At 50.2% G+C, this 13,312-nt stretch overlaps 5 protein-coding genes across 5 annotated transcripts, besides 2 other annotated features; 3 read left to right on the top strand and 2 right to left on the bottom strand.

Annotated features, from left to right (window-relative positions):
* Positions 1-1,013: 1,013 nt before the first annotated feature.
* On the top strand, positions 1,014-3,197 carry BDV17DRAFT_282476 (putative C6 transcription factor; the record flags this gene model as incomplete). Its single annotated transcript, XM_073760208.1, has 6 exons — positions 1,014-1,148; positions 1,284-1,862; positions 1,919-2,070; positions 2,140-2,319; positions 2,370-2,723; positions 2,780-3,197. 6 exons carry the CDS (start codon positions 1,014-1,016, stop codon positions 3,195-3,197), a joined length of 1,818 nt encoding a protein of 605 aa, XP_073614421.1.
* Positions 3,198-4,698: 1,501 nt separating this feature from the next.
* Positions 4,699-6,444, top strand: BDV17DRAFT_119787 (putative eukaryotic translation initiation factor 3 subunit EifCl). Its single transcript, XM_073753997.1, has 2 exons — positions 4,699-5,101; positions 5,228-6,444. Exons 1-2 carry the CDS (start codon positions 4,793-4,795, stop codon positions 6,347-6,349), a joined length of 1,431 nt encoding a protein of 476 aa, XP_073614420.1. The 5' UTR covers positions 4,699-4,792; the 3' UTR covers positions 6,350-6,444.
* A 1,937-nt stretch (positions 6,445-8,381) lies between these two features.
* Positions 8,382-8,681, bottom strand: BDV17DRAFT_292326 (uncharacterized protein; the record flags this gene model as incomplete). The annotated part of the gene is made up of 1 exon (XM_073762341.1): positions 8,382-8,681. The coding sequence occupies one exon, from the start codon at positions 8,679-8,681 to the stop codon at positions 8,382-8,384; it is 300 nt and encodes a 99-aa protein (XP_073614419.1).
* Positions 8,682-8,926: 245 nt separating this feature from the next.
* BDV17DRAFT_119671 (uncharacterized protein) lies at positions 8,927-9,663 on the bottom strand. Its single transcript, XM_073753996.1, has one exon. The coding sequence runs from the start codon at positions 9,505-9,507 to the stop codon at positions 9,037-9,039; it is 471 nt and encodes a 156-aa protein (XP_073614418.1). The 5' UTR covers positions 9,508-9,663; the 3' UTR covers positions 8,927-9,036.
* A 328-nt stretch (positions 9,664-9,991) lies between these two features.
* Positions 9,992-10,357: a sequence feature (Protein overlapping with rRNA (BDV17DRAFT_119688, KAL4927582.1) was converted to a misc_feature.).
* Positions 10,358-10,461: 104 nt separating this feature from the next.
* Positions 10,462-10,494: a sequence feature (Protein overlapping with rRNA (BDV17DRAFT_119688, KAL4927582.1) was converted to a misc_feature.).
* A 1,138-nt stretch (positions 10,495-11,632) lies between these two features.
* bna5-1 (kynureninase) lies at positions 11,633-13,248 on the top strand (the record flags this gene model as incomplete). The annotated part of the gene is made up of 4 exons (XM_073760207.1): positions 11,633-11,828; positions 11,871-12,217; positions 12,268-12,751; positions 12,809-13,248. The coding sequence occupies 4 exons, from the start codon at positions 11,633-11,635 to the stop codon at positions 13,246-13,248; spliced, it is 1,467 nt and encodes a 488-aa protein (XP_073614417.1).
* Positions 13,249-13,312: the final 64 nt, after the last annotated feature.

Below are 13,312 nucleotides of genomic sequence, written 5' to 3'. Positions count from 1 at the left end.
AGGCAAGAACATTCTTCCGTACAGGGCGCTTGGGTCCCAGCGGTAACAGTCACGGTACTTCTGTCGTGGCGGCAGCTGTTGTCACCATCATCAGGGTGAGATCAGAATCCAGATTCCAGATTCGGTAGAGCAAGGCTTTTGCGCGTGCTGGCCGCGTGCTGGTGCCGCAGGAACCTGTCCCCATCGAACAATGATGGACTGAAGTGCGATCAAGGAATGCGTCGGAGTTGCCTTGACCTCCAATTGTCAACCTCAACCTCAACCACGTCCTCCTCGTCCACGCCCACGCCCACCACCTCTCGCCGGCTCTCACCTCCACACCTGTTGCACTGCTCGATCTGCACCTCAATTGCGCCACCCGCTCGTCCAGAACTAGGTATGCGCCGGTACTTCTGGGCTTCATGCGTGTTTGCTTGTCCGGATTCATTTTCCATGTCCCCTGGGCTGTCACTTTGGATCGATGGATACCCACCCTTGCCTGGCCGCGCTTCATGGGGATGACCCTTTTTTTTGTCGCCTCGTCGAGGGCTTTTTTGCTGTCTAACCGTTGATCTTTACTATATCTAACTGTCAGTGTTTTTTTTTCTCAGTTCCTACATTTGGTAGCGTTGGCCCGACGGCGATACCCTCACCAGCCGTTTCGCCGTCTCGTAATACCGCCGACTCACATTTCTCATTCCGATCCTTTTTACAACCTCCCAGCCCCTTCTTCAAGCTAAGGAGCTCCTCCGTCAAGCTGCCTTTTGCCCAATAACACCAACTTGTACCGTGGCGAATTTTCGCAAGCACCAAGTCGACCGAGCGCTCATGGGGTCATCCAACGCGACGCCGTGATTAAGAGAATAGTGGCAAGGTGCTCAATGCGTTCACAAAGCTCTCTTTCCGACAACACTGGCTTCACGACCTCCAGTCTCCTGGAATATCATCGGCCAGCACCTATTCTTTGACTCTGGGCACCTTCTCGGCGGCTTAGTTTCCTCGTCATTGCCTCATTCCGGCTTCATCCAGTCGAGATGGCTTTCAGCAGCAAGGATAAACAGCTCGCCTCTATCGCTCCAGGCCCCGGTCCGTTGCGAAAAATTCGGCCTCTCACAAAGAACAAAAAGAGTTCCAGTGCTTGCCTACCTTGTAAACAGGCCAAAAGAAAGGTAGGACCTTCTCAGCCAACTTTTGCAGCCGAACCCTCCTCCGATTCATAAACACTCCTTGAAGCCTCTCTTCACCTCTTTTTCAAACATCGAATCGTCTCACCTCTCTGCTAACGACTCCTCCCTTGAACACAGTGCACTGGACGACCGGCTCCTTGCAAAGCATGCGAGGCCACCAACGGCAACTGCGTATTCAACGAACACCTTGATTTGAGGAGAAAGATTGCGGCCCAGAAAGCACAGGGCGACTTGGAACGCTACCAGAAACTGCTTTGGGATCTCCTGGAGTACCTGCGCACGGCGAACGATGAGAGACTTTATCGTGTCCTGGATATCATACGGGCTGGTGGCGATGTTGAGAGGAATGTCACCCTAATCGTTCAGTCAGCACTCACTGAGGGGTCGCCTGTTGATGAACTGACAGGTGAGGCAAGCGATGCGAGCCTAGGAAACATTCGAATGCGCAAGGACTCGAGGATATCAGTGGAAAAACTCTGTGACAACCCGTTATTCCGAGTACCATGCAAACCTTGGACCAAGGTCACAGATGACGACCACCTAGTCTCTGGTTTGATCTCTCTGTACTTCACATGGGACCATTCCCTCATGCAGGTGGTTGACCAGGAGATGTTCCTGCGTGACATGGCTGCGGGCGACACGAATTCAGACTTTTGTAGCCCTGTGCTTGTGAATAGCATTCTTGCGGTGGCTAGTGTAAGTTATCACCTTTTGTTCTCGATTTAGTAGTGAAACTTGCTGAATTTGACGAGACCTATTCACCTTATTCTGAAGTGTATGCCGTGCCCGGCGATGTGTCTACCCGAGGCAAGCACTTCTTCGAGGAAGCGGAAATGCGTTGGAGAGCGGAAGAAGGCCAACCCTCATTGGTGAATATCCAAGCTCTGGTGTTGACGAGCCACAAGTAAGTAACTGTGACGACCTGCAATGCTATAGACGCATTTGCTAAGGCGAGCGACGTACTCCCTCACAGTTTGAAACTCCAAGGAAAGGACAATGCTAGCTGGCTCTATCTCCGACAGGCCGTCCAACTCGGACAAGACATGGGCCTATTCAACCTACCAAAGTCAGCGCATAGTGATTGGGACCAAATGCCAGATTACATCAGGCATGCCGGTGCGCGGACTGCTTGGAGTATCTTCATATTGAACTCGTACGTCCCCAAGGCTCGAGGAATATGAACCGAGTTGACTCGTTGCGCAGACAATTGTCCCTGGATTCTCGCAAGACGGCAAATCTCGACGCCCCGAGACTATCACTCGATCGAATAGATCACCTTGAAAAAGTCACTCATTGGATGCCGTACCACTCTCGCTCGAGTGATGCAGAGTTCTATCCAAAGCCGGCTCTTCTTCGTGATGTTATGGTCGGTCTGGCCGAATTGACTGAGATTATTGTGGCCATGCAGGACCTCTTCTTTGAGAAGGCTCTTGACATCCGTATGAGCATTGATGAAATGTTGAAAGAAGCAAGTTGGTTGCACAAACGACTCGAGTCGTTTCTTGAGTGTAGGGCGATTACCGAAACGCCACCCGTACCACAATTAATATTTCTGCAGTAAGGACCACAAAGCACTATCGTCGGGGAGAAGAGTACCTAACGTTGTGCTGGAGTGTCAAATGCTACCAGATCATCATCAAACTTTTTGAATTCCTAATCGAGCAGCGAAACTTCGAGTCTTCCTTGGAACCTTGGACCATTGAAGAAGTCAGATTAGCTCGGATTAATGCCGCAATGCGGATTGCTCACCACCTTCAAATATATCGCGAACATTATGAGCTGTCGCAAACGCCAAGCTGGATGTTCGCGCCCGTCAAAAGCAGTGCGCTTACACTGCTTCCCTTCTTGAACGACAAGCCTGCCTATCAAGCCTTCAATGAGCTTTATAGGTTCTTAGTGTCCTTCAGCAGAAGGTTTTCAGCGGCCCAGACAACGAAATACGAGATTGATACCGTGTTACGCGATTCGAACGTCTCGCTGCCGTTTGAGCTTGGTGGGCTGGTTGAGCGCCCTATCTCGAAATGCTCATAGCGAGCTGGGAGTTTGGGTTTTCAATGACTGAGAAACAGATGGCAAACAACGGATTAGCATCATGGGACAAACAACCAATTGTGGATCATACGATGCTGGAATATTTGGGCGGCGGGCCGTTGTGAAAGTCAAAACACTGATCGTAACGCCTGGCAGGTTAGGAGTCAACTCGGCGAGAACATCCAGGCAGGCGCTTCTCACAAGCGGAACATTGATAGCCGAGGCCAAACAATCAGCAAAAATGCTTGTCGCTTGCGCTAAAAGAAATCGGCCTTCCTGAAAGGAAATAGCAATCTGCAGCTTCACGGACAACAAGAAGACTTTCAGCGCAGGAGCTTCGTCGCCGTCGGAATGCACGATCAAAGCATATTCCGGACGGCAGTGGCAAGTCAGTACATAGAAGAGAGAATTGCATCCCTTTAGGTCAGTTGCATGCCCTTGCGGAGCGCGAAATCATTGCCGGAGAGGCATGATGGTGATCTGGATCCCTTGCGGATAAAGGATCCGAGGAATGCAACAGGTCGGCCAGGACCTGTCATGACGACTCCACTTTCATTCGGAGCTGCTATTCAGCTCCTGGGGACGGTCGTTGCAAGGGGCAATTCAGGTACTCAGGAGGTGAGTATGAACACCGTACTACCAACCAGTGCTGCAGTTTCCGGTGCTTGTCAGGAGTGCTGCTAAGGGTGGCAACTTGATTCTTCTGCGCCTCTGCCCCATTACTGTTCGACAGGCATTGCCTCAGGTGCCTCCCTTGTCCGACTGATTTACACAACGCTATCCCTGGCTTAGAGCAGAAGTCGAGCAATGTGGGCTTGCTCTCCCCTCTGCATGTTGACGAGTCTGGTTAGTGCCGCTTATCTACTCTGGTAGCAGAGGGCTTCTGCCTGGTACGATTGTTCGTTATTCGCCGCGATGTGAGGCGATATCATTGGATTAGCCCGGCTCGGCTATAGGTGGTCAGAATCCCTATAGCATTACCTCTTGGATACACATTCTTGTCTAGCTGGGCAGTATGTCGTTACTTCAAAGCGTCTAGGAATCCCTTTCGCCCCATTCATTATAAAAGGGCTCCGGGAGACGCAATTGTCTTGTTACAATATAAAACATTATCAAGATATAAGCGTATCATTATCAAAAAGTCGGCCTCAATATTGAGTAAGGAAAGTAGTCTCATCGCTCGCGAGACCAGTCGTTCAATAACTTGTCCTCTTTACTTACCACTTGGCTGTCCACTGACCTATTCATATTGAGAATCCCAACGGACTTACCACGATTTGATTCAGTGGTAAACTTGCTTCTAGCCGCCTGCCTGCAGGCAGTGGCCCCGTTGCCACCGTGCTTCCCGAGTCCTTGTTGGTGTAGGTTGCATAAGTCTGCACAGCTGACTCATCCAGTCACTGTGCGTAGATAAGATAAGCACAAATCGTCCAAGCGAAAACCCTCAAAATTCGATACGCCGAAACATCCAAATCCCACACCCCGAGACGACGAGTCACGCCAGTCGTTCACCCCGCCCCCCCCTCCCTTCTCTCTCGCCGCCAATCTCCAGGACAAGCTCATAATTGTCGGCTGACCGAGTTTTTTTGCCCAACATGTCCTACGACGAGCGCGCCAATGCGCACCCCAACCTGAACGACGAGTCCGATGTCGAGGAGGAAGCGCTGGTCAACGACTACCGCGAGCAGGTGAACTTTGATGATGGCATGAGCGAGCTGGACCGGACTACATCACTCGGCGCGGCTTCGCAGACGCAGGATCTTCAGGCACAGCTTGCTGCTGCTGCGACTCCTCTCGAGTACCAGGCTACTCTGGAGACCAAATTCGCAAGCTATGACAACTACTGCAGTCTTTTCCACTACATTTTGAACTCCGATGGGCCCGTGGAATTGGAGGTCCCTTCTGTATGTTGGCTCATTTTGTTTCGTGTATTTGGGAATATTCATTTGTTTCCGCCCAATGTCCGCATTTTGTGTGGGCGGGGCTTGTCATGTTTCCCTCTAAACGTGCTAACAAAGATTATTGAATAGTACTACTGGGCGTGGGATGTCATCGACGAGTTCATCTACCAGTTCGAGTCTTTCTGCCGCTACCGCAACCGTGTCGCCCGCAGCGGCTCCAACGAGGAGGAAGCTCAGCTCCTCCGCGAGAACCCCAACACCTGGGGCTGCTACTCGGTCCTCAATGTGCTCTACTCGCTCATCCAGAAGTCACAAATCAACGAACAGCTGGCCGCCATGAAGCGTGGTGAGGACCCCGCTGCCTTTGCTGGCGAGTACGGCTCCCGTCCGCTATACAAGATGCTTGGATACTTCTCCATCATCGGTCTCCTCCGCGTCCACTGCTTGCTCGGTGACTTCACCCTCGCCCTTAAGACCCTTGACGACATCGAGATGAACAAGAAGGCCATGTTCGCCCGCGTCATGGCCGCCCACTTCACCACCTACTACTACGTCGGATTCTCCTACATGATGACCCGCCGCTACGGGGACGCCATCCGCATGTTCAGCCACATCCTCGTGTACGTCTCGCGGACCAAGAACTTCCAAAAGGGCGGCAACAGCTACGACGCCATCGCCAAGAAGAACGACCAGATGTACGCCCTCATCGCCATCTGCGTCGCCCTCCACCCCACCCGCCTCGACGACACCATCCACTCCGCCCTCCGCGAGAAGTACGGCGAGCAGCTCCACCGCCTGCAGCAGGGCGGGCCCGAGGCCCTCCCCCTCTTCGAGGAACTCTTCCGCTCCGCCTGCCCCAAGTTTATCAGCCCCACGCCCCCGGACTTCGACAACCCGGCCCTCAACGTCGACCCGGTCGACCACCACACCGCCATCTTCATGGACGAGGTCAAGAACACCCTGTACAACCCTACCATCCGGTCGTACCTCAAGCTCTACACGACAATGGACTTGCAGAAGCTCGCTGGCTTCCTTGAAGTAGAGCCCGAGAAGCTCCGCTCCTGGCTGCTCATCAACAAGCAGCGTAGCCGCCAGATCCGCTGGGTTGAGGGTGGTCTGCTGGATGGTGAAACTGTTAGCGCTAACGACCTCGACTACGCTCTCGAGAAGGATCTCATCCACGTTAGCGAGACCAAGGCCGGTCGTCGCCTTGTCGACTGGTACCTGCGCAACCTTGCCCGTGTCTACTAAGCCTACTCGCTGTTAAAAGTGTGGTAGACGCTTAGGAAGTTACGAATGGCCGTCACGGTCATCCAGTGAACGGCACAGATTTGTGTAGACCAATCGGCCCTTCGCTTCGCATACTACGCAACGAGAGGGCCTTGAACCAAAGACACAGTCGCATAAGAAAAGAAAAAGGCGCAGGGCTTTTTTCCAAAGAATGGGAAGGAAATATATGAGTCATGACTCCCATCGCATCGTGACCTATTCTCTATTTCAATTAGTTTTCATTAGGTGGTTTTTGCTCCCTCCCCTGCCGGCAGATACTCCTACCGTACTCTTCGGTTGGGGTGTAAGTAGGAGCGGTTGGAGTGACAAAAGGATTTTGTTTGCAATTGCGGGGGCTCTTACAGTTACAGTTACAGGTCGTCTATTTAAACTTTTAAAGTTCATGTTTCTTTTTTCGCTATTTTCTTGAGGTCAAATGTGCCATGTCTCACAATGTTACAATGACTATGTATGTATGTCTCGGCTGTGCACTCTTATCTGCACTGCGCATAAAAGGTTTCAGTCTTGCTTCTTCTGTGTGCTGGGACTGAGACATGAGCAGTGATATTGTGGTAGGGGTTTATTAGGACGAAAGGCAATTAAAACTGAGAGATATTGGTTACATATATTTAACGTTGCAGTAACAAGGTCTATCGAACGGTATCCTTCTATCTATTAGCATGCTATACAAGAGTGAAGATCCCACCTGACCTCAATTACAACTAGAATGTGAGGACCTGTGGAAATGACGCCGAAAATGACCGATACTAAGGCCATAAACGAGCGCATTTCCACCTGTAATCCCATCAGCAAGCCACTGCTTCGGCCCTCCATCACTTACTTCACACCATTGTTCTGCACCTGCCAAGCATTGTTTAGTCGCCTAAGGTGCTCAACTTCAGCGAGTGGCCAACGAGCCCAACATTTGAGCATATGTTACTAAACTTACTGGGCGGCAGGTGAAATAATCCCATCGGTAACACTAACTCAAGGCCGGCGAGGAGACCTTAGCTCCTTCTAGGAGATTATTCTAGCTGGAATGTGTGCTTACCAGCAAGAAAATTGGAGAAGGACGAACATGGTATCTATGAACCGCGGCGCTAGAGGTGCTAAAGTGAAATACTACATAAAAATAAAGTATAAATGAATTGAGGTCCTTCTCTTCTAACTACCTAGCAACCTACGAGATAGGATAGAAGAAGGGGTTAGGTTCAGAATTAGGATTCGGAATGAAAAGTCAAGTTAAGGGTTGGTATTTGAAATGGGAATTGGAGTTAGGAGGGCATGATTTCGGGGATCAAGGGGGTTCGGTTCGAATAGAGTAGAACAGGACAGGTTGGACATGGAGAGGTAGGATACGGGGTCTCATAGACAGATAGCTGCTGGAGAAGGTCTTTCTATTTATTAAGGCCAGGACCTCGTTCAAAGCAGGAATCCTATAAATAAAGCTGTATCTACTGATACCAGTAGATATAGCACAACGGCCTGTACGGCCCCCTTCCGCGATGTAGTGATTGCAATATTCTTGGGTACAATAGGACACATTGTCCTAATCGTGTTAATAATTAGTTTATATAAAAATTTCATTATGTTGAGTTGAAATTGGTCTGCTTTTGAGTGACCGAAGTATTTTTATAGGACCGTGGAACGCTCGGTCAGGTGGAACATTCAGTTAGGAACTTATGTGGATCCTCCCATTTTTGTTATTAGAAAGGTAGGAGAGTGTGTCCGGCCTATGCTCCCGAAGTCTGAACGCGGATAGAAGCATTATCTGGTCTCCAGACTGTCTGGATCCCTGGGCATACCTTTCGCTGTCAATAAAATTCGACAAGGACATTGGATTTTGTCAAGGTCGCCCAAGTAAATTTCGTTTTACCATCATAAACATATCTCATTAAATGACATTATCTCAATAAAGAAAAAGAGAAGAATAAAAAGACCGCCCGCGCCATGCTAAATATATTTCGAGATCATAGAATTCAAATGACGAAAGATTGAGAGAGAGATCGTCGTATTACCCTGTGGCTTCAGTCATATGCTCAAGGGTTCGGCCACTTGGTGTAGCATCCGTCACGTCCTGGTCAGCAGCCCTAGTCTTCACAGGCGATGTATTGGTGGAGGTCATCGGGGATTCTCTGACCTCGATGCTCGATGGATATGGCGACGGCGTTTGGGGCGGCATAATCCACTCCAGGACGCGCTCTGGTACTGACACGGGTCTTATATCATCGTCATCACCCTTGAAGCGGAAATGGAGGTCATTGAGTAAACCAGATGCACTCATGGAGATGATACGGGCAAGGTGCCAGGCCATTTCAAGTAAATCAAAACTTGGTAAAGGGAGAGACGGGATCAGACGTGTTAAGTCTAAAGATGCTCCCAAAAATCACCCTCTTCCCCGATTCTCGGAAGATAAAACACTCTTCGACTCTATCAATATTTCTTGTTGACAAAGGCTGTTCAACAATAGAGATGGTTGTGTCATATGTATGGTTATATCAAGGCATCCAGTGGAATTCAAGGTCCATGGTCTTTAAAATACCGTCCTCACCAGCAGTCCTGTTGGAGTTGTCATGAAAGATAGTGTTCTTCCACTTTTCGACTTGTTCTCTAGGCCAGAACAAGAACAGAACTGACCAGATGGTAGGGACACATCTGTCTGAGACTGTTTATTTTTTGGGTTTGAGTAAATAGTGGGCGAAAATATGCGCCACGTCACAAGGTCCGCTTTTGGACAGGATGCAAACACCACCATCTCGCTCCCTCGCCAGTTCGACAAGTCTTCTGGAGCGCCCGGATGAGCAAGAAGGCGCATCACTCGATGAAACAGAGACACTGTCGGGGAATTTGGGAGGTTTCTGAGCCCATAACCTGGGCACAACAAAGCAGCTTTGTATTGCAAATGGGGCGAGGTCCGGAGCGGCCGCGATTTGCCGCAGATCTTCTAGGACGTTAACATTGGCCAGTTGACAAAAAGCCCAGAAGGGCACTGGAACCTCGAGTTCGTCCAATATAACTTGTAATTTTCGTAGCACCGCAGTGCGCTGCGGGGAGCGCTCGCTGAAATTCTCATCGTAGGTGCTGGTTGGAATGGTGGTTCTGCGATTTGGGAAGTCATCTATAGGTTTATCTTCTTCCATCTCCGGGGATGATTCAGTGTTAAATGTCCTCCATTATTTCTCTCGCGCTCCGGGTTGAGAAATGAGATGCAGAACGAAAAGGATCTTTTCAATTGTATAGTAGAGTATGTAGTGGGTACTTTTTCTGTAGCACTTCTAAAGTCAGTCGATCAGTGGAGATGACTCAGAGCTAGGTAGAAGTAGAGTTAGTGTCACGACCACCACACGCTCGTGATCCAGAGTATTATTGTCGCTTGTGACCGCCTTCTGTATTTAGACTAGCACTCCTCGAGTATTTGTCGGAGCATACCTGTCCTCCAGTACCGCAGGATACCGCCTGCCCTAGGGCTCCTTATCGTAATTCACGACCGACCCGTCCCCTCTCTTCCAAAATCGGCTGACTACAGAACTTTAAGCTATTCCCAACCACCCAAATACGCCCATTCTATTCAATTTTGATGATTTATTCGCGTAAGTCCTTGTATAATCCGAATAGCCTGGGCAATCAATCAACAACATCAAAACTCGTCCCACACCCACAACTACTCGTCGCGCGCGGATTATCCACAATCTTAAACTGGCTTCCTATCAACTCAGTCGTGTAATCGACCGTGCTCCCCGATAAAAGCTCCAGGGAGGGTTCGTCCATAACGACCTTAGCGTTACCGTCTGCACCATCTTGTACTTCCGATGCAGGCTCGGCCTCGAAGATCGTGTCCTCCGCGTCGATCTTGGACTCTGGCTCGAGCGACATTAGGTATTGGAAGCCGTGGCAGCCGCCGCTTGTCACTGTTATGCGGAGGTGGTGGTAGGGGTTTTCTTCTTTTGCGGAAGGGGGTGAGGAGGAGGGGGATGTTATTTGGCGGAGGCGCTGGGATACGGTTAGTTAAGTTCTCGGCGTCAACAGAAAAAGTTAAGGGTGGATGCCAACTAAGGTAAGCAAAAAAGCAAGGGCAAAAAAAAGCAAAAACATACAACAGCTGGGATTCGCATGTGGTCACCCACCATACTACTAACCAGCCGGCGTGTGGCTTAAGTACGGCTGAGCGGACGGGAAGCCCTGTTCTCCACACCCTGTGGTCGTATGTGCTTGGTTGATGTTCAACATGGTCCTTATGCCGCAGGCGCTTCCCAGTCTTTTCGCTTAGTGATACTCTTCCATATCATCCTCTCAACCGTATCCTTGCCACAGCCGTTTGTTTGTATGCGCCAACACCCGCAAGCCAGCAAACCAACACGAAATCGAATAATATAGGCGCAGCAGGGAAATAGAACCTACATTCGCAGCTCTCTCCGAGATTCCCACCATCAATGTCTCTCCATCCTCTCCAGTCCTCGGGTTCTGCGTCACCTGCGCAGCGAGGAGTCTAGCGGAGGTGGAAAATGACGAGTGTTGGGCGGCATAGAGACATGACCGCGACGGTCTATATTCAGCATACCGAATTCCTGAATTCCGCTTCGGCGTGGGGACCGTAAGTGCAGGTGTTCGGTAGGAAGAATGACAGAATGACCTCGATGCTGAGAACGGAGTCGTTTTCGGACTGGGTAGCGGAGAAGAGATCGCAGAGACGGAGGCGGAGATGCGGTGTTGAGGTCGAGATAGCCGGCGAGCGGCAGATGATAGTGCTGGCCGCGACATCATCTGTGATAATCGTATTGTGCAGGAAAGTTGTCCCTTGAGAAGGTAAAGGTGAAGAGAAAAGCGACCTTGGGAGCTTTATAATCATACTATTCGCATCGGAGGTAGGAGCAATCCGCTTGCTGTGATTGGTTGACGAGGGGACGGGAAACAGCGGCAGAATAAATTTCCCGAGGATGAAGTCATGGGTGGTGATGACTCAGCACTGCATAAGTTAACTTTAACTATCTTATGCAGTGTACATCTCCGTCATCGCGGTAATAAGACCGAATATAGAATTATTTGTACACAGTTTGAATGTGTGAGAGCATGTCACGTAATATATCACAGCCTAGTACATAATGATTCATGCGATAGACTGTGAGTGAGTAGTCATTCAAGGTGGGGAGGGGCGCTGCGGGAAATATATCGCGGGGAATTCACTATTCAGGTTCGTCCCCTCATGTCCTTGAAATTACCTTGAAAACAGCATCATAAAGCGAATCGGCTATTGAGTGCTTATTCACGATGGGCTCTAGACTTCATGTCCAACAGATCAAGAAAGGTCCCCCGCTCCCTTACAAGGATGATATCAGGGCCTTCACGAGAGAATATGCAGCATCACTAGACGCGCAGGATGCTCTACACAAGTTCCGAGAAGAGTTCATCATTCCTTCTGCCAAGGATCTAAAGAGGAAGACGTTAGATCCCTCTCAAGGCAAGCGTTCTTCTGTCTGACGCTCGAGTACTTTCCTGACCCTGCTAGCCTCCGATGACTCCTCGGACCCCCAATGCATCTATCTCTGTGGAAACTCCCTAGGTCTTCAGCCTCGCAATGTCCGGAAGTACATCGACTACTACTTACGAACCTGGGCAATCAAAGGCGTGACTGGCCACTTCACCCATCATGAAGATGAACTGCTCCCGCCATTCGTCGATGTTGATTCGGCAGGCGCAAAACTCATGGCTCCCGTCGTCGGAGCGCTCCAGAGCGAAGTGGCAGTCATGGGCAGTCTAACGACGAATCTGCATTTGTTGATGGCTAGCTTTTATCGGCCAACTCAGGAGCGATATAAAATTATCATCGAGGGGAAAGCTTTCCCGAGTGATCATGTACGTTTGCCGGAGCCCACGAAGTCAACTGAGACTGATAACCTGTTTAGTATGCTGTCGAGTCGCAGATTCGACACCATAACCTAGAGACAAAGGATGCCATGGTTCTGATTGAGCCAGAAAACGCTGATCAGCCCATCCTAACAACGGAACATATACTCTGGGTCATTGACGAGCATGCCTCAAGCACGGCTCTCATTCTCCTTTCTGCCATTCAGTACTACACCGGGCAGTACTTTGATATCGAGAAGATCACAGCACACGCTCATTCGAAAGGCATTGTGGTCGGCTGGGACTGTGCTCATGCAGCAGGCAACGTCGACTTGCAATTACACGACTGGAACGTGGACTTTGCAGCTTGGTGCAACTACAAGTACCTCAACAGTGGACCAGGCGGGATGGCCGGAATATTCGTGCACGAGAAGCACGGAGAGGTAAAGACGACCAAGGGCGATGGAGAGTTACAGTCATTTCGCCCTCGGCTGTCTGGCTGGTGGGGAGGAGACAAAGCTACTCGGTTCTTGATGGACAATCGTATGTCCATTACCTCAAAGTATCTGACGCTGCGCGCCCTCGCTAACCCAGAAATAGATTTCGTCCCTCAACCCGGCGCTGCAGGGTACCAATTATCCAACCCCTCTGTGCTGGATATGAACGCGGTCGTAGCCTCTCTGGAACTGTTCAACCGAACGTCCATGTCTGAGATTCGCGAAAAGTCTCTGAAGATTACAGGCTACCTTGAGCATCTCCTCTTGACATATCCGCTTGATGGGCTTGCCGATAAACCTTTCAGTATCATTACGCCCTCAAACCCATCAGAGCGTGGCGCGCAGCTCAGTCTGCGCTTGGCACCGGGCCTCCTGGATAGTGTTCTGGAGTCACTGGAGGAACATGCGGTGGTGATTGATGAGAGGAAGCCAGATGTCATTAGGGTTGCGCCGGCGCCTTTGTACAATACGTACGAGGAGGTATGGCAGTTTTGCCAGATCTTCTTGGAGGCCTGCGGCAAGGCAGTTCAAGCGCAAGGTTAGCCCCGAGAACTTGTGAGCTGATATACTATAAAGTCTACCTTACGAGGAACATCATATAAATAAA

The sequence above is a fragment of the Aspergillus undulatus genome (genome assembly GCF_047715775.1).
Source record: "Aspergillus undulatus strain CBS 261.88 unplaced genomic scaffold BDV17scaffold_32, whole genome shotgun sequence".
NCBI lineage: Eukaryota > Fungi > Ascomycota > Eurotiomycetes > Eurotiales > Aspergillaceae > Aspergillus > Aspergillus undulatus.
The sequence above is the reverse complement of the archived record's forward strand: the minus strand, read 5'-3'. Positions and strand labels throughout refer to the sequence as shown.